Genomic DNA, 22,892 nt, shown 5'->3' with positions numbered 1-22,892 from the left:
GGGGGTAAAGTGCATCCTGTTGGCAGAGCTTCCTGGCAGGTGGCTTTAGAGGGTGGGGGATGGCATGGTTGTGTAAGGTGCTACTGCATTTGTCTCAGTTGCAGATGAACCTGAAAGGCTTTGTTCCTTCTAAAACTCCAGAAATTCTACAGCAGAATGATGCTTCTATTCTACATTCCATTCAGGCCTTAAGCCTCTGTGTAGGATGATAGTTATAATACCAAGGCAAAAAATGAATAGTGAAAGCAAAGTAAAGCAACTCAAACTGAGCCGATAGCATACAGCTTGTAAGGGTAAAACAATGTTCATGAGAGGAATTCTGGACATACTGGAGCACGTACTGTATAACCTGAGCAGGGTTGAATTCACCTCTTTCCAGGCTTTGCCTCTTCTCTGCTTTTCCCCTGAAAACCGAAAGCTTCTGGTTTCTCTGGCCCCGTACAGTATGACTCTTTGGGCTGGATTCAATCAATGCCTCTGTCATACTATGCAGTATACGTTTTTACAAACTACCTGTGTCCACAGAACACACACAAAGTAGAAGCACCTGTGAGGGGAATCTACTGTACCGAGTTGTGTAGCCAAAATGTAATTTTATTTAACCATTGGGGACGACACACCATAAATGCTACAAATTGCGTTTGATTGAAATGCACCGCTTGTGGCCCTAACTGTTAGTGTGTGTAATGATATTTTGGGGAGAACTGTACATTGTGTCTCCACAAAGAAAGCCAAGCTTACAAAGTCTGGAATGTTGGCTCCGGTTCAGGCTATGCAGTTCCCTGTGTGAAGAAGGAACCACATGGCATTTCAAGAGGCTGGCTGTAAAGTAATCAACTCATTATGGTCTGATTTATGTTTCCAGCTACTGTAGTTGGGTTTCCTTGATGTCTTTCCTGCATATTAAACATCTTGGCTTAATGATTCCTCAATTTTGCGTCAGTCCTTTATCCTTTACAGTCATCAGTGCCCTCAGAAAAACACTGATGTTGCTTATGTCAAGGTACCAGGAGCTAAATTCAGAGTGGATTTAATGTCGGTAATACTTAGGTTTCAGTCGAATGCATTTATCAGATATTGCTGATTGTGCATTTCCCAGACTGACAGGACAGTCCCAGTAATGTGGTTGATTCAGAGAGGTTTTCATCAGATTGAACTACATGGCTCTTTCCAACATGACAGAATCTGTTTGATTGTATCACATGTGCTAGGGAGATTCTTTGGATTGGAACACACTGCCAGTGCTGTCTTGTTCCCACAAACTCACTTGTTTCAACAGTCTCACGTAAAGGAGCTCAACTGAGCTCCTAATGAGACATTTCCAGTGTGTGCCGCTTTGAAAATGCCATGATGTTGTGAATTTGATTCAGCAAAGCTAGTGTCTGGTTATAGGAGTGTTGAGGCTGTAGCAAACAGCACAATTTTAAACTGCCTTTATGTACCAAACTGAATAGGGTTTAGAGAGCTTTCCTACTTTGGAGTGATACTTATGCATATAATTATTTCTAAACACTGTGACAATTTTATTGTGCCAGGGATTCACATAAGATCATTTTAACAAAAATTAAATTATGCTGAGGTACCGAGAAAAACACTTTTAACTTAATCACCTTCTCTCCACGTAGACACACTTACAGAGGCCAAACTGAGAAATGTTGAACATGGAGAATTGTGATCTCCTCGTCCTGCTCACCAACCTTTCTGACTCTGAAAGGAGCAACCCACTGCTAAGTGAAATCAGAATTCTTACTCATACTCTCCAACACCTGCTGACACTAGCCACTATGTACCCTTTAATCCCTAACATCTGCTGATTCCATATGCTCTGGCTGGCTTGGTGACACCTGCCTTCTCCAGGGGATGTAGTAAAGTAGGCAGGTGACCCCAGGCCGCATGCAGGCAGGTCTCACACAGATATCTAACTTTTTAAATATTTAAAAGAGCCAGCTGAGATGGTACGAGCAAGAAGGCCCTTTGTGAATACAAAATTTGGAAAGGATTGATTAGTTATTCTCTTGAAAAAAATACTGATTTTAACTGCCTATGAGATGCAGATTTTGAAAAACATTAAATTTAACAACAATAAACACAAGGACATCCATCCTCTTGTCATATTGGTTCTATAGAAAACAATGTTACCAACAACTATTGAAATACTGAAAGTTATTTAATATATTGTGCAAACCTAACATGGATACGTTCTGAATGAACAGTAACGGCCTTCTATTTTTAAAGCACAATGTGGAGGCAGCAAACTGTTACTGTCACTAATAAGCCTTGCACTGTTATGTCTGTAAAAACCAAGTTAATAAGTAGCATCTACATAGCATGGCTCTTGCAATGCCAGGCCAGTGGGTTTGAGTCCCCGGGCCCACCAATACGTGAAAAATGTATGCATGCTCGACTGTATGTCACTTTGGATAAAAGCGTCTGCTAAATTGCCTACATTATTACATGTCAAATGTGAAAATGTCTCTGGGTTGACAGCAGCATTTCTTTCTTTCTGGTCCTGACGAGAAGAAAAAAACTTTTGGGGGGGGGGTTCTCTTCTGCACTGTTCAACCAATCCAGTAAATGTGGAGGAGGGGTTAAGATCGAGCGTTGCTCTGTTAAGTCCAAAAGCGGTAGCAGCAAATCGGATGCATCCGGGATGTTATCATCCCTGCTGAGGGTAGTGCTTTAGAAACAAGTACTTAAAACCTCTTCGGGCTAGGGGGCGGTATTTTCACATCCGGATGAAAAGCGTGCCCAAAGTAAACTGCCTGCTACTCAGGCCAAGAAGCTAGGATATGCATATATATTGGTAGATTTGGATAGAAAACACTCTAGAGTTTCTAAAACTGTTAAAATTATGTCTGTGAGTATAACAGAACGTATTTTGCAGGCGAAACCCAGAGGACAAACCATCCAGGAAAAACATTTTTTGAGGTGACTGTTTTCAATTGGTTTTCTATGTGAATCTAGATTTCTGAGGCATCTGGTTACAGTTCCCATGGCTTCCACTAGATGTCAACAGTATTTAGAAATTGGTTGATGTTTTTCCTTTGATAAATGAAGAAGTAGCCCTTTCCTTTCTGGGTGTATAGCCAAGTGGACTGTTTTGTTTGGGGTGCGTGACCTGGTGCTCGCTCCACTTTCATTTTATCCGCTATTGAACACAGTTTATCCCGTCTTAAATTTGATTGATTATTTACATTTTAAAATACCTAAAGTTGGATTAGGAAAGTTGTTTGAAATGTTTGGACAAAGTTTACAGGTAACTTATTAGATAATCTGTAGTCATGTTGGGCGAGTTGGAACCTGTGTTTTTGTGAATCAAACGCGCCAAATAAATTGACATTTTGGAGATATAACGGGGGAATTTATCGAACAAAAGGACCATTTGTGATGTTTATGGGACATATCGGAGGGCCAACAGAAGAAGCTCTTCAAAGGTAGGAATTATATCGTTATTTCTGAGTTTTGTTTCGTGCCTGGCGGGTTGAAATATGATTGTCATGTGTTTGTATGATGGGGTGCTGTCCTCAGATAATCGCATGGTTTGCTTTCGCCGTAAAGCCTTTTTGAAATCTGACACGGTGGCTTGATTAACAAGAAGTTAAGCTTTAATTTCATCTATTGCACTTGTGATTGTATGAAAGTTAAATGTTTAAAATATCATTTTTTAAATTTCGCGCTCTGCAATTTCACCCGGATGTTGTTGAAACGTTCCGCTAGCAGAACCCCTAGCCGTAACTGGTTTTAACAGTTGGGCACACTATGCCGTAAACAGTCAAACAATTTAAGGGATGCCTATAGCGTGTTTGACAGTTGTTCTCGCTTGAAGGATCCTAACTATGTTCATTTGGCATGTGTGTGAGTGTATCAAAGCGTCTCTTTCCCCAGTCATGAATATGTATAATCTAATATATTCCAGATGACAGGGAGAGTTAGAGTTCACCTTACTATGTTCCACTGGGATGCATATTAAAGTGTTATATCTTCCTTGGATCTCTCCTACCTGTTGGAGGTAATTTGTTATTATGGTGCTACATCTTCATGCACATTACTGAATCTCTGTCTGTCTGTCTGTCTGTCTGTCTGTCTGTCTGTCTGTCTGTCTGTCTGTCTGTCTGTCTGTCTGTCTGTCTGTCTGTCTGTCTCTCTCTCTGTCTGTCTCTCTCTCTGTCTGTCTGTCTCTCTCTCTGTCTGTCTGTCAAAAAGAGATCCAGTGAATCTTCAAGTGCGTTGGTAGAAAGATGCCAGCACATGTCCTTGAGCTATCAAGGAAAAGCTGGAATCTGACAGACATGAATTAAGTCGGAATAAAGACTGAGTTTTGACCATAGAGATCCTATTAAATTACTAGAAGGGCTATGTCATGAACCCTCAAAGTTCCAGAATGGGGTGTAAAATGGCAGCCATATCGTGCAGGGAGAAATGCAAAACAATCTCATTGGAATGAATGGCAGTAGAGGCATAATCCTGATTTGACTAACGCAGGAACATCAAAGAAAGGCATGTGATATATCAGAAATGGTGTAATAGAACTATTGTCAACTTATAATTTTGCCATATAATTACAGTGTATATTGAATGGGGTAGATTTTCAGTACCATTAGGACACGATTATCTACGGCTGCGATTCCATTCAAGGTGTATGAAACAGTCTTGCATAAATTTGGCAAAAGGAGCTTTTGGTGACAAAAACCTGTGTGGTCCTGTATGGCTCAGTTGTATGGCTTCAATTCCTAGGGCCAACCATATGAAAAAATGCATGTACGCATGACTGCAAGTAGCTTTGGATAAAAGTGTCTGCTAAATCCCATATATTATTATTAAACAATCTAATCTGCATCGCAATTAGCTCCACGAGGGGGATATACCGGTGTTTCATCAACACATTATTTAAGTGTTTCATCAACACCATTTGCGGCAATTAATTATGTTATTCATTAGGACAACATGATCTATGGATCCTTCTTGAATTGCGGTGGCATTTTAGCATGGCATTTTGGAAAAATTACTTCATTTGTCTTTTTATTTCAAATGTATTTGGGTAGATACATAAATCAACTGGCAGCTTAATGACTTTAAATAATTTGTACTATTATGATAACATTGTGCCACCAGTAGTGGTAACACCAATGACTGAAATAACAATGACACATTTTAGGTAATTGAGGATATTCTTAAATGAAGGCCACAGATGCTCAAATCTAAGATCCTTAAACCATACATAACGTTTTGCAGAATAAAGGACTTTCAATACGTTTGATCATTTAATAAAAGTTCAATATGAACAAAAACATGTAACTACAGTATTTGTCATTTTAAAGTGTTTTTCATGGTTGCAAAAGCAAGTGATGCACATTCCACCGCAATTCAAAATGACCCCTACAGCTGTGATCACACTCTGGGCGTATTAAACAGCCTTGCATAAATTTGGCAAAGGGAGCTGTTGGTGACAAATCATCTAATCTGCATCGCAATTAGCTCCATGAGTTGGATATTCACTCTTAAGCACTTGTTAACCCAAACCTTGATGCACAATAGTTAGATTGTTCAAACTTTATGTTTCTCATTGTTTTTGAGAGGACAATTAGAATGGGAATTGTTGTCTCCTGTTTATTAGTTTACCAGAGGTTCAAGAATCTCTCAAAATTCATAATTATCTCAATTGTGCAGTCTGAACACTCAGTCAACGCTTTCAGCAAACACCATTTTAAAATGATCCTTAAACCCCTCCTCCACCTACTAATTAATTTGCTGTGAATTTACTTTTCACATTTTGATCATATAAAATGTTCTACACCTTTAAAAAAAATATGTATTTTACCTTTATTTTACCCGGTTAGTCTCATTGAGATAAAAAAATATATTTTGCAAGAGACACCTGGACAGAAATGGAGCACACAAAATTTCAAACATTTACAACATAAAACACAGAGCACCACAGTTTAAAAACATCAGTTTACACATTGAACAGGCACATTGGTTTTGGGAGGAGTGTTTCAACAAGGGATCAGAACATTGATAGCCCCTAAATTATTTTCCACCATACTTTGTAATGTATCGGCCTTAGCATTTCAATGTATAAAATATATTCCTGCCCTCTACACATTTTAAAAGTTTGGGTTAGATAGAGGCACAATAAAAAAGTTAATTTGACTTACGAAAAATTGACTAAAAACACAGCCACAGACGAAGACTGACATGCTGCCATTATGGATAGACAACTCTACTGTATGACTGCATGATAAAGATAGCCTTTGAGGCATAATCAATGTATTGAATTATTTCAGGAATTATGGTTGGCTTGGGGATCTTGGTCTAAGTATCACTGTTCTGAACAATTAGAGAGGCAGTATTATCTCATTTACCTCCCATACATTCCTATCATACAGTACATGTATTTTATAACAAAAGAAACAGTGAATCAATCATAATGTTCTTTGCTTTCTGTAGGATAGACATCCAGGGAGTTTGTCATCATCATTGATCATATTTCCTGTGTGATTTCAATGTGCCGCTTCTAACATAACGGCTGAATAATTTATTTAACAGCGCAGGACCACATCCTAAGAGCTGTCTTCCTGGCCTGATTAATATCTGGTACAACCATTATTATGAAGCAGAAGAGAAAGCAACAGAAACATCTATCACCTCCAATATTCAGCTCTGAAGAAAAAATAATTTCCTCTCAACAATAGGCTATACACGTCAATAGGTGCAACACTATGTGCAACATGAGACATGGGTCAATGGACCATATCTACTCAGATACTATATTTTCAGGTATGAAAGTGTAGCGGAGGTGGTTCGATAAACTACACTTGTGTGATGAGTAACCTTACCGAAGACCGGAACACTTGTGCTAGCTCCCAGTGGGATAACAGTCAGATAACAGGGTTTTGAGTGAATGACCTGGCTCGATAAGTGGTTGGCCAAATACGCAAGATTAAAATAAAAGCAGCCAACTGAAATGCCCTTAAACGTGTGCCATTTCTAAACAATTTATTCAATCCATGAAGATAATTTACTGGGTTGAATCAATGTAAAATACTTTTTTATGTTTAAAGTAAAGGCCAAATGTATTCTCCACAGGAAAATATAACCTTTTTTAACAGAACAGATAATAGGGAACATGGTGTAAGGCTGACTACATATCTGCAGGCTAAACAACGAATGGTCAAATTTCCAATTCCCAGTCGGGTCGGAGATTGTACACCTTGAATTTATTTGAGGGAGAAATCACAATGGACGGATGCTCTAGTCTAAATACAACCTTTTAGCATTGTTTACCTGCTTACAGGTACATTATGTGTGACTCAAGGTCTCTCTCTAGTGCCAAAGAGAAACTGGAAAGAAAGGGAGTCCATACCCAATCCTCACCATGATTTCATCTTCAATTATTTATGTCTCAAAATGTCACAAGATGTCTCAATTATGTCTCAACATATCAAGACATCTTAAGACAACAGGCTGTGTATGTCTGGGACAGTGGAGGCTGGTGGGGGGAGAATGGGTATCATTGTAATGACTGGAATGGAACGGAATCAAACATGTGGTTTCAATATGTTTGATGTGTTTGATACCGTTCCATTGATTTCATTCCAGCCATTACAATGAGCCCATCCTCCCATAGCCCCTCCCACCAGCCTCCTCTGGTTTAGGTGTGTTTTTGGGTGGGCTTTTAGAGAGGCAGGTATTTGTGGTCGGGCAAATGCGAATATCATGAGACATGCACTTTTAGATACTATAACTACTGATGATTCATATTCATCTCATTTTCATCTCTTGAGAAAATATAACCTATAGTTGCAAATGAAACTCATGAGCCACAGCAGGCAGAGCAGAGTACAGCAGAGCCACTTGAGTTCCCCTGGAGTGTTTGACTGGAGCCTGACATAGACCCCAGGGGAGAATTAGGTCTCCGGTTCAACAGGATTACACATCCCTGTACATGATCATAGGGAACATTCTGCTCTGACAACACTAAGCCTAGCTCTCGTTGTGATCTGGATCATACTGTGTAGTGCTCCTCTGAGATCTAGATTCTACTGTGTAGTATGAACAGTTACTATCTTTGAAGTCTTTGCTCTACATAAGGACTATGCAGTATGAGTATGGGATTGAGACAGAGAACAAAGATACAAAAAGATTAAGATGAGAAAAGCTTGTCATGGTCATTTCGACAATTATGTAGATCATTTAAATGTAAAGTTTTGATACCAAAACCTGTGTGGTTTTGGTATCAGTTCCGACCAATAATTTTGCTTATAAATCGTTATGTGGACACCATAGATCGAAATGGCTTGAATTGAGTGTTAGTGCTGATTCTCGTGGACAGGAATATGTATTTTTCTGCCTGTGTGAAGCAATATGTGAAATCTGACACCACTTGAAGCTGGGATGGCCCTCCTACCGTTTCATTCGCTCTTCCGTCTGTCCATCAACTCCTGGCTGAACCTATATGTCACAGCCACTAACCACGCATATGCCTGGAATCCTTACATCGTAACGATTTATAGCCAGTAATCTAAAATAATAATAACTTTTAAACAAAAAACACTTTCTGTTTGTCCTAACGAGTTCAGGAAGCCAAGCTAGAGTTCTGTGAGACGTTCACAGCAACGGAGGCAGACGTTTTGTTGAAGAGAGACCTTTTGAAAATCTGCGCATTTTCTCTAACACTAAAATATACAAATAGGTATTTTACAGTTATAAGGAAGCTGAAATATTAAAGTTAGTTGTTTTATAAATGTAGAAAATATAGAAGTAATTTCAAGCTTTATTCATACAGCTTTGTTAAATAGGAAATACATCATATCGAATATTGAATATTTTCATCATATTTGTACTGTGTACTTGAGCTTGTGTCCTCAAAAGTGACTAGACCTCAGCAATTTATAACTATTTCTACCAGAAAGATGAGATTTTAACCTTTTTTGGAGTATTACTAGTTAATGTTTATGGCCCTCTAATAATAAACCATTACTTTTGGGGTTTACGTAGATTACATTTTCGATTACATTTAGTTACACTTAATGTAAGGAAAACAAGTTTGACTAAGATGGTGGGGTTCAATGCTGTTTACTCCATCCACACTCTGGATTCAATGCCACTTAGGGATTCAAACATGATTTTGAGAATTAGATCTCACAGTCTCACGTCAGAATTAGACGACCAGGCATTAACTCCGAATTCTTAAGGTTAGGCATTAACTCAGAATGGTTAAGGTAAAGGTTTGGGATATGCTTAAAACCAAAATATAAAAAACAACTTTCTATTGATGGATTTGAACATGCAATCTTTGGAACCAGAGGTAGAGACAAACCTGTCCACAACCTCCTTGCAAAACCTAAGCCTACTTGAAGGTAACAGCGCTCACTGTTGCCCATAGTGGCCAGGTTCCATGTCATCTCACAATGTCCTCAGACTTGGATGGACATCAAATACTGACTTGTATCACAGGTGACCTGCCTGGGTTTTGAACATGTTTGCTGAAAGTTACCAACCACATTTTATGCTCTGTTTTTTTGGGGAGTGACTGTAATGCTATTACTGATTCATTATGTGCAATCATGGACCTGAAAGTGAATTTGGTCAAAACATGATCATTATTCTGTATGGATTGTTAAAATATGCTGCATTACAAAATGACTGGAATGTATCGCTGGAGCATTAGTGATTAACCTTCACAGCACATATAGACTACATTTAAAGGCTCAGTACAGTCAACAATGTGATGTTCCTGTGTTTTTTATGTATTCACACTATGCGGTTGGAAAAATACAGTGAAATTGTGAAAATTATGATAATGCCCTTTTAGTATAAGAGCTGTTTGAAAAGACTGCCTGAAATTTCAGCCTGTTTTGGTGGGATGGAGTTTTGGCCTGCCTGGTGACATCAGCGGGCGGGAAATTCATTAATCAACCAATAAGAAAGAGAATTCCAAACTAGAGGTCTGCATGGGACTGATTTCTTCATCCCGCTCCCACCTGCCCACACCCACAGCTTTTCACACCCGGCAGCACCCGCTGGCTGTCTGACTCCCACACGCTAGAACTGGTCCCAGAACCCAACAGCAGTCCCGCAATCTTATTTCAGGCTTGACGCAGCTCACTTACCAGCCATGGTCTCAGCTATGTTGTTCAGATAGAGAAATATGGGTGATCAATATTTTATGTAGTAAATCATAGCCTAATCACATTTAGGAAGTACAAAAGATAACTTCCCCATGCTTCTCCATCCATGCATAGGCTATAAATGACTATTTAATTGAGACCACACGTGCACCTGATCTCGCACGTATGGCTACAGAAATTGAAGCAGTAAGAATTATGACAGCGACACTTGTTACGTTTTACATATAGGCTGTGGCCTACCTTTTAGGAGGACGAATTGCAGGCAGAGACAAATAATTGGTTCATCAATACTTATTGAAAATGAAAAGGTGCAACGCTCACCATAGTAGTCTAACCTATGTGCACGTTGTGCCTTTTCAATGATGATTAAATGTTTTGATTGCACCTCGACTCACATTGGTTCAGCACCCTCCACTTCTTTCCATTATCAACATTTATTTACAAACACTGTTGCAAACTACAGTCTAATCATATTTCAATTAATTTCGCATTTAAGTTCACTGCTACGTGATTCTCCACCCATGCAGGCAGCCTACTCTATTTCAATGAGACCACACATACTCACTTGAACTCAGGCTCACTTGAACTCGCACACCCAACTAATTAGGTGAGGAGAGGGAGGCTACTGAAGTTCAGTGTCTGAATAATGCATATAAAAATATGTGCTTTCAATACAATTGGTAGGCTAACGCATACAAAGCAAAAAGACGAATGTTTACAAATAATCTGAGGGACAACAGCATGAAAAATGCAGACCGCACTGCAATGATCTCTGTCGGGAGAGAGAACACCATCTATTATTCCAAACCTCTTTGCCAATAACAGATGGTTTCCAGTTTCCCCCTCCCCACTCAGACCACTACCAGACAATTCTAGAAGAATTCTTGCTTGAGAAGTTGCTCTTCGCTAAGAAATGTAGTTTATTTTTCTTCATTGTTGCCCAGAAATGATTTGCTATTGAGATAAAAATGGCTGCATTGGACCTTTAACACAATACAGAATATTAGTACAAGGACATGAGTCTATGTTTAAAACCCATTATGCGTCTTTGTTTGTTCATGTAAAGATGATGTGTGCATTAAAGATTTTTATTGACAATTCCTTGGGTATCACTATGACTGGGGATAATATTACAGCACATTATTCAGCTAATGCCTCAGCTGATGCAAATGTTGTCCTGTAATTACTGGCTTCTGGTAAACTGCTCCTTCATTTTCCCTGCAATAATATAATAGTCTTCTAGAAACGCTGATTACTTACACTCAAATGACAGCATGCCAATGATCTTTGGCTAATATGCCTAATCCTGAGGAATGAACATCCAAAATTAGCAACAATATCCATCACCTTCAGAGCGCTCTCTGTTTTTTTCTGAATGTGCAGTTCTCTATTTCTCTCTGCCAGTATAACACACTATTATAATCAAACCTCAACAGCTGTGACGTCATGAGACATGAAAGATCAAATTGTTTATAATGACATATTTTACAATGATCCTGACTCATGGTGGTAGTTATTATAAGGCCTTCGTTATAGTTAGACCTATGTACCGTACTACAGTGAGTGTACAAAACATTAAGAACACCTGCTCTTTCCATGACATAGACTGATCAGGTGAATCCAGGTGCAAGCTATGATCCTTATTGATGTCACTTGCTAAATCCACTTCAATCAGTGTAGATGAAGGGTAGGAGACAGGTTAACCTCTATAAAAGTCTAAGCTGTTGGGGGGAGGGGGTTCTATTAAGCTAACATGGAATTGTTTTAAGAAGGTCACAATTTAGCTATTTGATTTTGAATTTTAGGACTCCTTTAGGTATATTGAAAAAATATAATTTGATAAAATATTGAATTTGGCTTAAATTACTTACTACTATAGCCCATAGAAACGCATTGAAAAACATATTCATAATTGTCAGGAAAGACAGTCAAAAAATAAATCATAAGGATTAAGGTTTTTAAGTGTCTGTCCTATATCTATATATATTTTTTTTTTACACATTTAACCCCTTGTTTTTGTTTGCACAAAACTACCTCCATATATCCATTAATTTGTATGGGTTACGTTCAAACGAGTCCCGTGACACGTATGGGGGTTGTAGCACCATCATTTTCTCACCTTTCCATAAAGTCGTCACATTAGTAGGCCAAGCCGTTCGGACGCTACACAGGTTTTCATGAGAAGACCCATTTTCGAGCTGTCTCATGGTCTAACAAACACCACTGTAGCTCGGCCATCTTCCACCACAGATGCGGAAGGCCAACATAGGGGGATGTTATGGATTGAGACACAGCCAATAAAAAGAAGACTGTACGTACATACCCCAATCAGAAGTCATGGATTAATGGCAACATCCGCAATGATCTAAAGGGTAGAGCTGATGCTTTAAAGGAGTAGGACTCTACCCAGACTTTTATAAGAAAGCCCGCAATGCCCTCAAACGAGCCATTAAACAGGCAAAGATTCAATACAGGACTAAGATTGAATCCTACTACTCCGGCTCTGAGGCTCGTCAGATGTGGTAGGATGAGAGAACCAGCTGTTCCGGACAACTGTTTGATGAAGCTCTCTGTAGACGATGTGAATAAGACCTTTAAACAGGTCACCATTCACAAGGCCAGACTGATTATCAGGACGTGTACTCATAGCATGCAATGACCAACTGGCAAGTGGCTTCACTGACATTTTCAACCTGTCCCTGACCGAGTCTGTAATACCTACATGTTTCAAGCAGACCACCATAGTGCCTGTGCCCAGAACGCCAAGGTAACCTGCCTAAATGACTAACGACTCGTAGCACTCATGTCTGTAGTAATGAAGTGCTTTGAAAGGCTGGTCATGGCTCACATCAACACCATCATCCCAGAAACCCTAGACCCATTCCAATTCGCATCCCACCCCAACAGATTCACAGATGACGCAATCTCTGTTGCACTCCACACTGCCCTTTCCCACCTGGACAAAAGGAACACCTATGTGAGAAAGCTCTTCATTGACTACAGCTCAGCGCTCAACACCATAGTGCCCTCAAAGCTCATCACTAAGCTAAGGACCCTGGGACTAAACACCTCCCTCTGCAACTGGATCCTGGACTTCCTGATGGGCCGCCCCCAGGTGGTAAGGGTAAGCAACAACACATATGCCATGCTGATCCTCAACACGGGGGCCCCTCAGGGGTGCGTGCTTAGTCCCCTCCTGTACTCCCTGTTCACCCATGACTGCGTGGCCAAGCACGACATCAACACCATCATTAAGTTTGCAGACGACACAACGGTATTAGACCTATTCACTGACAACGATGAGACAGCCAATAGGGAGGAGGTCAGAGACCTGGCAGTGTGGTGCTAGGACACAAACCTCTCCCTTGATGTGATCAAGACAAAGGAGATGATTGTGGACTACAGGAAAAGGAGGACCGAGCACACCCTCATTCTCATTGACAGGGCTGTACTGGAGCTTCAAGTTCCTTGGTGTCCACATCACCAACAAACTATCATGGTCCAAACAAACCAAAACAGTTGTGAAGAGGGCACAACTATGCCTATTCCCCCTCAGGACACTGAAAAGGTTTGGCATGGGTCCTCAGATCCTCAAAAAGTTCTACAGCTGCACCATCGAGAGCATCCTGACTGGTTGCATCATCACCTGGTATGGCAACTGCTCGGTATCCAACCGCAAGGCGCTACAGAGGGTAGTGCGGACGGCCCAGTACATGACGGGGGCCAAGCTTCCTGTCATCCAGGACCTCTATACCAGGCGGTATCAGAGGAAGGCCCAAAAACTTGTCAAAGACTCCAGCCACCCCTGTCATATACTGTTCTCTCCTCTACCGCACGGCAAGCGGTACCGGAGCGCCACGTCTAGGTCCAAAAGGCTCCTTAACAGCATCTACCCCCAAGCCATAAGACTGCTGAACAGTTAATCAAATGGCTACCCGGACTATTTGCATTGACTCCCCTCCCCCTTTTTAAAAGCTGCTGCTACTTGCTGTTTATTATTTATGCATAGTCAGTTTACCCACACCTACATGTAGTTTAGTAAATATTTTCTTAACTCTGCATTGTTGGTTAAGGGCTTGTAAGTAAGCATTTCAAGGTAAGTTTTACACCTGTTTTATTCGGCGCATGTGACAAAAGCCTTGAGACAATTGAGAAATGAATTGCGTATGTGTACCATTCAGAGGGTGAATGGGCAAGAGTAACACAAAATACTTTCTTGAGCAGCGGTCACCAACCTGTCGATCGTGATTAACTGGTCGATCTCCAGTGCATTCCTAGTCAATCGCCAAACATTTCTGTAAATATCCCAACGATTAAGCCTTGTGTTCCTATTGTGTTTTTTATTAATCTCAGGTTGCGCGCCGGGAAGGCGAACTGTTGCCATTTTGAACATTTAATGTGTTTGAAGATACAAACTCTGCCTTCCCGGCGGGCCCTGAAAGCAAATCAAGTGCATTATAGGCCTACCGCTGGCCAATCAGCTGGCTCAGATTACTGTGTCTGGAGTAATGTAGCAGGCATAAAAGAAAGCTGCAGCAAAGTTTATACTGTGAGATTTCAAAACTTGAAAAACGATGACTAGAGAGAGACTGTCAATGAATATGTCAAAGAGCTGCTGTTTTTATGAATGAGTTCATGTTTAAGTTCTTACTCAGCACTGTCAACACTTTGTATTCAACACTTAAACAAGCCATAAAATTTGTGTTCTTCCTATTTCCACTCAGCACTACAACTAGCACTGCAGCAGTAATGAATGAGTAGGAAAGTGTATCTATAGGCTTGCGTTGTTGTTATTATTAGCAGCTTGGGTATTTTTTAATATCAAGGAATATTTCACTTTCTCTGTTCGTAGGAGTAACAACATTAATTTGTGCATGAGGCAGAAATAATGCAGTTCGATTCGTGTTTTTCGCCATCATAAATCACACCGCATAGCCCTTGGCATTTATGGATCTGTGCCATTTACTTTGATCTGGATTGTGTTTACAGCATGAGCGGTCGTGAGTAGATCCGCTTGTTTTGAGATCAAAGCGAGAGCTGCATGTAGCCACATGTGCACATTTTTGTTCATATCTTTGCTAGTTAGTTATAGAGCAAAAAGCTCAGGTAAAATAGCTTTTTGTCTTAAAGGGGCAGTTTGAACAAGCTAAGTAGCCAATAGGCAGAGGGTAGCATAATTTGTATGATTCTTTGTAATAATGGTACGACAATAATAGAGCTTTTTATATAAGTGGTTTCTTGCATCAAACAACACAACAGCATTTTCAGTCACCTCCTCGTCTGAAGGACAAGTGGATAAACATCTTAATGTCAAGCCCTGTATGTTTTTTTCTAGTCTCATGGAATGTAGATTTACATTGAACACCACACATTGGCTGCTACTGTAGGCTGAATGATATAACATCTATTTATTTATGTGTTAAAATGTTATGGGATGCATTTTCTCAGTTGTTTTTTATGGTAGGCCACTCTGGTAGGCCTACATTATGATCAAATAGCCACAGTAGCCTACATGGTCACTTTTAAAACTGTAACTTGTGGGTACACAGGATTTTGCACAGTTGCACAGGATTTTCACAATGTTCAAGTCTGCGCTCAGCAGACCTGAAATTTGCTCAGTGGTGGAAAAAATTTGAAGGAACATTGGTAGTAGGTGCCAGGCGCACCGGTTTGTGTCAAGAACTGCAACGCTTCTGGGTTTTTCACACTCAACAGTTTCTCTTGTGTATCAAGAATGGTCCACCACCCAAAGGACATCCAGCCAACTTGATACAACTGTAGGAAACATTGAAGTCAACATGGGCCAGCATCCGTGGAACGCTTTCCACACTTTGTAGAGTCCATGCCCCGGAAATTGAGGCTGTTCTGAGGGCAAAAGGTAGGAAATGCAAGTCAATATTAGAAAGGTGTTCCTAATGTTTGGTGCACTCAGTGTATAATTCCATGATACCTTTTACCACCTCTTTGACACATTGACCACCAAAATAGAGGGAACGGTATCTCCTAGCATGATGAATATAACTTCCAACATATATAATAGTGCAGTACTACGCACAGTACACAATAATGTGCAATAATGAAAACTAACTCTGCAATTATCAATTCATATAAATGCACATGCCGTGAGCCATAGCAAGCTCCAATTTTGACCACCACAGTGTTATTCATATCATTACTTTCCTATCCTATAAGCTATAAGGCCCGAGCGGGTGTGGTATGTGGCCTATAGTGTACCTGAATACTTATTGTCTGAAACCCATGTTATATGAGACTGTATATCATGGGTATGACAAAACATTTATTTTTCCTGTTCTAATTACGTTTGTAACCAGTTTATAATAGCAATAAAAATCAGAATAGCCTATCGGGATTTTAAGATTAAACCAGCTATTACTAATGTCTGAAGGGGAGAAAATTGTCTGTATGTGTGTAAATTGCTCCTTCCCATTAACTGGTAGAAATATATGGCCAATATAGCACGGCTAAGGGATTTATCCAGGCACTCCATGTTGCTCATCTCAAGGTGAGTGCATTACAGATAGAAGCACACCACACAAGATCTATAACTATACTGAAGAACACTGGTGAGCATTGATACAGAATCAGTCCAGGTGAATGGCAGTCTCACATCGCAGGTAACCAATAACTTTTTGTCTCTGGGACTTCCCATCTCATCTGTAGGACACTACTATTTACCACTTCCTGACAAGCACAACAAAACAAATATGCACAGCCCCTTTAAGGTGCTCTGTGCAACTCCACCAGCAAATAGCCCTACATGTCTACATCCCTGTGAGTAAACCTTTAAAATCTTATGATGTGATACACTCTTATCACATGCAGTGGCTCCTTAAGACAAATGTCCACTGCCAAATAAATTAATTTCACTGGTGTCTCCATGCAAATGACTGATTAGAACCTTTGTGGAATTCCTTACATAATCGCAATGTGGGAAGAGAGACCCTGATCAACCCAGTAGATTATCACCTGCTAATTATTTCTACCAGTTAATGGGAAGGAGCAATTTACACACATACAGACTATTTTCTCCCCTTCAGACATTAGTAATAGCTGGTCTAATCTTAAAATCCCGATAGGCTATTCTGATTTTTATATGCAATGATTTACATTTACATTAACATAATACATAGATTATGTAAGCAAAACCTATACAGTGCTTTCAGAATGTATTCAGACCCCTTGACTTTTTCCACATTTTATTACATTACAGATTTGTTCTCAAATTGTTTAAATAATATCACATTTACATAGGTATTCAGACCATTTACTAAGTACTATGTTGAAACTCCTTACAGCCTTAAGTCTTCATTAGGTATGACACTACAAGCTTGGAACACCTGTATTTGGGTAGTTTCTCCGATTCTTCTCTGCAGATCCTCTCAAGCTCTGTCAGGTTGGATGGGGAGCGTCGCTGCAGAGATATTTTCAGGTCTCTCTAGAGATATTAGATTGGGTTCAAGTCCGGGCTCTGGCTGGGCCACTCAAGGACATTCAGAGACTTGTCCCGAAGCCACTCCTGTGTTGTCTTGGCTGTGTGCTTAGGGTCGTTGTCCTGGTGTGGACCCCGCCCTGTGCAACTGGGTCCTGGACTTCCTGACGGGCCGACCCCAGGTGGTGAAGGTAGGTAACAACATCTCCACTCCGCTGATCCTCAAAACTGGGGCCCCACAAGGGTGCGTTTTCAGCCCTCTCCTGTACTCCCTGTTCACCCACCACTGCGTGGCCAACTCAATCATCAAGTTTGCAGACGACTTGATTACCGACAACGACTAGACAGCCTACAGGGAGGAGGTGAGGGCCCTCAGAGTGTGGTGTCGGGAAAACAACCTCTCACTCAATGTCAGCAAAACAAAAGAGATGATTGTGAACTTCAAGAAACAGCAACGGGAGCACCCCCCTATCCAGATCGATGGGACGGCAGTGGAAAAGGTGGAAAGTTTTAAGTTCCTCGGTGTACATATCACCGACAAACTGAAATGGTCCACGCACACAGACAGTGTGGTGAAGAAGGCGCAACAGCTCCTCTTCAACCTCAGGAGGCTGATTTTTTTGGCTGATACAGTAGTGGTAGCAGTGGAGGCAATAGCACGTTTGTACCAAGGGTAATGGAGGCACACTTTTTTAAAGACTGTATTGACACATGGCTTAGAGGTCTAGTTGTCAGCTTCTGAATTACAACTCTTTTTGTCTTATTAAATTGCTGAACAAGCTGACTCTTACGGTAAGACCACATTAATTTCATGTGATCACATGTGAAGCCACATGTGATAACATGATCCCATGTTAAATGAATTTGAAATAAATGTGACAACACTGGGATTAAAAATGTCAACATGTGAGAACATGAAATTACACGTGACAAAATTTGGGCACATGTGAAGCCCAGATGTCAAATGTCATTTAATTGACATACATTCAATTTAAATGATCATGGTCCCCCTGCAGGTTTTGTCTAGTTCAATGTTTGTTCCATGGACATCCCCAAATATGTTTTTAGGATATTCTCAGAATGTTGTGTCATGGTCCCCTGGAGGTTTTCATCAAGTTGCTGTGAATATACATTAAAAGGTGTTAATGTTAAAGGACAGTATGATGATTATTTGGGACTAAACCTCACTTGGGATTTGAACTCCCTCTTGGTTGCTAGCTTCCTGAAGATCCTGCTGAAGCACCAGGTCTATGGACATAATGGAGATTGGCTATATATTGGCTATGTATTGCCAATAATACATTTCATACATTTCTGCACTAGATTCTATCAGCTCTGCGCTAACGGACACCTACATAGCGGTTGTTTTGGTGGCGCCAGTTAGAGCTGTCAAATCCACAAGTGACTCCCTGGCATGAAACCTAAAGCGGACATTGCAATTGGCTGCACTGAGCTGTACTAATAGAAATTCCATGCAGCCTTGTTTAGAAGTTGGAACACTGTGATATGCAATCTACATCTCGATTAGGCTGATAGAAATCCTAATTTTCTTTAATGATTTAAAATTTAAGTGTCATTATTTCTATATAGCCTACACTTTCTCGTTCTAGAATTCTAACCCGAGGAGGACAGGTGTAGCTTTGTGACAATGACCACACGAGCAGCTGCTCACCAGTTTAACAGGTCTAACGCAGTTACACCTCTGACACCGCCAAAACAACAGCTATGCAGGTGTCAGCAATCGCGTGCTTGATCTGATTAAATCTAGCCCTAATGTCAAGTGTCCCTGAGCACTGTTACTTTTTAGTTGGGGTTGTCAGATAATCGCGTGATGATTAACTTAATTCCAGGCAATTTTTAGCTTGAAATCATGATGTGATAACATGAAACAACACTGTTAGCCATTGCTGTTATTTTTGGCATTGTGACGTTTCACATGTAAAATCATGTGAAAATTAGTTTGCAAATGTGAAATGTCACATGTGAAGGATTCAAAACCATGTTTTCACATGTGAAATGTTTTGGAACACTGTCACATTTAATATTTCACTGAGGTCAAAACCACTCTGTAAAATACAGTCCTGAAGATCTACTGATGCCAAAGTCACCCATCAGCACAACTGAAGCATAAAATCTCTGCTTCTATGGATTGGTCCATTGGGGGCAATAGTTAGGCTACTTCTCAGGGATGGGAATGTATAGGATGGCAAAGCCCCGCTATAAAGGAATCACCAAGGTCAAATTTTCTGTAGGAACACACCCCTCACCCCTTTTTAAAAGTGTAAGAACACTTAACCCGACTTGCCATTCAAACAGTCAAGTCTCTATTTAAATATTGTTTGTGTGTGCATGCGTGTGTGTGTGTGTGTGTGTGTGTGTGTGTGTGTGTGTGTGTGTGTGTGTGTGTGTGTGTGTGTGTGTGTGTGTGTGTGTGTGTGTGTGTGTGTGTGTGTGTGTGTGTGCATGCGTATGTGTGTGTGTGTGTGTGTGTGTGTGTGTGTGTGTGTCTTATCTTCATCTGAGCGTCTGTGACGATAGTCTGACATGAAGTGACAAGCTGTCATATATTCGGGGAAAAATAGTACTATTTAGTAAGACGGAATTGAGGTCGACATTGAATTTAACTTGGGGAAAGTTTCTCTGACGATCTGTCTCCCTTACAAATCCAGTAAAATGTCCTGTATTCTCTCTCGGATGGCACTGCCAACACCGATGAATAAATAAGTTATTATAGCTTGGCTACCTAATTAATTTTAACACACCTTAGGTTACATTAGTCTGGTTCATTATTACAGATAAATCCACTATTTACAGTATTGTGCTCAACAAATACGCAGTAGCTAATCAGTACAGGTATCCACCCCTTCATCTCCAAAAATACAGTGTGGCTGATGCTTGTGAACACAATGGACTAGTAGGCAAAACCCTTGAAATCATCTACAACACATTGATTGATAATTGACATTCAGAACCAGCCAACATAATGACCCGTTACCTTCGGCAAGCAGACGCATCGCATGAACAAACGAGGAGTCCAGCGTATCTTTTTCGGCCATCAGCTCCGGTAAGTATTTCTCCTGATCCATGGCAAGTGCCTCTCCTGATCACCGCTTGTGCAGGTGAGTCGACAAAAGTGATGAGCTTCGGAATGCGCGTCTCTCTTCCACTTGGTAATTGTCTTTATAGGTACCGCAAGAAAAGCCGTAAGGAATCTCTCCAATTTCTTGACTGAGAATTGAAAGGAATTCAGAGCTATAAACACATCTCCCCAAATCCCGCTCAATCGCTACTCCCTCCTGAAGAACCACCCACCTTAGCTACAGAGGGACTGCGTGGTGATTCCCGCCCCTCTGAAACATGATTGGCCATATCACAGGACAGACTATTCGCAAACAACAAATCTCTACACTGTTATGATAATACGATGTTGTAGTAGGCAACACCGAAAATGTTCCTCCCTCCCCCACTGTCCATGGTGCTGAAAATGTCTCATTTGGAAGCAAGCAGTTGGGTGAAGATAGGCAACACAATGCACCTCTTTTATATGAATGAAATGCCATTTCTTAGGCTATACATGTGTTGTGTCCTTGTCTTGTCATTAGAATTCTATTTATTTTACTATACATATTTTGACAACACGTGTGGCAGGTGAGAACTCCATGGCCAGTCTGGAATTCGGTTGAACGTATGTAAAGCAAGAGACGTCTTACACTAATCAAACACCTCAAGGCATTCCTGATATTACAGTTTTTCTCAATCCTACAAGCATTTATTGGAACAATGTTGTCGATTTTCAAAACAGAGTCCAGGAGACCTTTTGCCAAACAGTAAATGTGTTTTCAAAATGCAATTGTCTTCTCAAAACATAAATAAATTCATCAAACTATATTATACATATGTAGGATTTTTATTTGATTACCCTGTTGCAGGATAACTTTCCTATAATGCAGGACACTTAAAAAGGCTTCTAAAGTTTGCAATTTCCACTTTGAAATTTCAGACATTCCCTTATGAAAAATGTATCAACAGCTTTTATTGGTGCACAGAAACACAATCCACAATATAAATAAGGAAAGGTGAATGCAATGAAGAAACAACTGATATGAATGTATTGGCCTCAATCCACAAAGCTTTATAATGGAAGGTCACAATATCAAAAACAATGACTCAGGGCTCTATTCAATCAGATCTGCTTTAGCCGTCATGCACATAGCGGTTGTTTTGGCGATGTCGAAGGTGGAACTACGTTAGAGCTGTCACATCCAGAAGATGCTCCTGCCATTATACCTAAAGCGGGCATTGACATTGGCTGCACTGGAGTCACATTCAGAGAAATCTCATGCAACCTTGTTCACAAGTTCGAACACTGGAATGTGAGATCTACAGTAATCTACACCTCGATTAGGCTGATAGAAATCATCATTATTTTGTCAATATTGCCTAAACTTGATTGTTCTGAACTTCTAAAGCAAGTGAAATGGGTGTGACTTCATGACAATGATCAAGAGCAGCTGCTCACCGATTTGACAGCTCTAACGCAGTTACACCTCCGACACCACCAAAACATCAGCAATGCGATTGTCAACTATTGCCAGAGACAGATTACCGCATTTAGGGCCCCGGGCACTGACCTCCGGCTACACATTTTGTCATGAGGCTAAGAGAAAATGTTGCCGTTTTAAAGCAAATTTCCTGTAATTCTGCAGTTTTTGCCATGGGGCAGGGAAAAACATTTGCTGTTTTATAACTCATCTCATGCTTTTGTTCACATTTTACCATGAGGCTATAGCAGGTTAACTCGATCTGATTGAATCCAAGCCTTAGGAGTAAACCAAAGTTACTTAGAAGCAACCTAACTTCATTCTCTGCATCTCTGCATGTCCGCAATATTGAAAAAATCAGAACAACGGTCCCCATTGCCTAGAGATATTTCCATATATTGTACATGGTATGACACTGATGTGGTGAATTAGCATGTCGTGCAGTAGTATTTACTGATTGCTGGAAACAGTGAACACAGTTACACACATTTCTCTTCTGATTGAAACAACGTGTTAATATTTTGTGAACAAAACACTTAACCATGAATTTTGTATTCACTGATGACATTTGTATTTAACGTTTTGTAAAAGGTATAAGATTTGCAAATCAGGTACTAAGGCAAGAAATGTATTTGAGCATTTGATCATTGCTGTTCTGCTACCGCTATGTTTCAACACAGACCAAAAAATTGCTTGTACATGATTGAGAAAAACTGTATCCACACAACATCCTTTACCCATTACAGTTGTCACAATAGACTTCCAACTAAA

General features: G+C 40.3%; 1 protein-coding gene across 4 annotated transcripts in view; it reads right to left on the bottom strand.

The window, feature by feature from the left end:
* LOC110502682 (KH domain-containing, RNA-binding, signal transduction-associated protein 2-like) overlaps window positions 1-20,908 on the bottom strand; it is a 128,283-nt gene extending 107,375 nt beyond the window's left edge. For all 4 annotated transcript variants that reach the window (XR_005039183.1, XR_002470359.2, XM_036960398.1 and 1 more), the window contains exon 1: window positions 20,576-20,908. Coding sequence is in view for 2 of the 4 variants with exons in the window: in XM_036960398.1 (XP_036816293.1) it covers window positions 20,576-20,666 (91 nt within the window). In the remaining 2 variants the exon portion in view is untranslated. The remainder of the gene's footprint in view (window positions 1-20,575) is intronic.
* Between the last annotated feature and the right edge of the window lie 1,984 nt (window positions 20,909-22,892).

Source organism: Oncorhynchus mykiss, chromosome 23 (assembly GCF_013265735.2).
Source record: "Oncorhynchus mykiss isolate Arlee chromosome 23, USDA_OmykA_1.1, whole genome shotgun sequence".
Classification (NCBI taxonomy): Eukaryota; Metazoa; Chordata; class Actinopteri; order Salmoniformes; family Salmonidae; genus Oncorhynchus; species Oncorhynchus mykiss.
The sequence above is the reverse complement of the archived record's forward strand: the minus strand, read 5'-3'. Positions and strand labels throughout refer to the sequence as shown.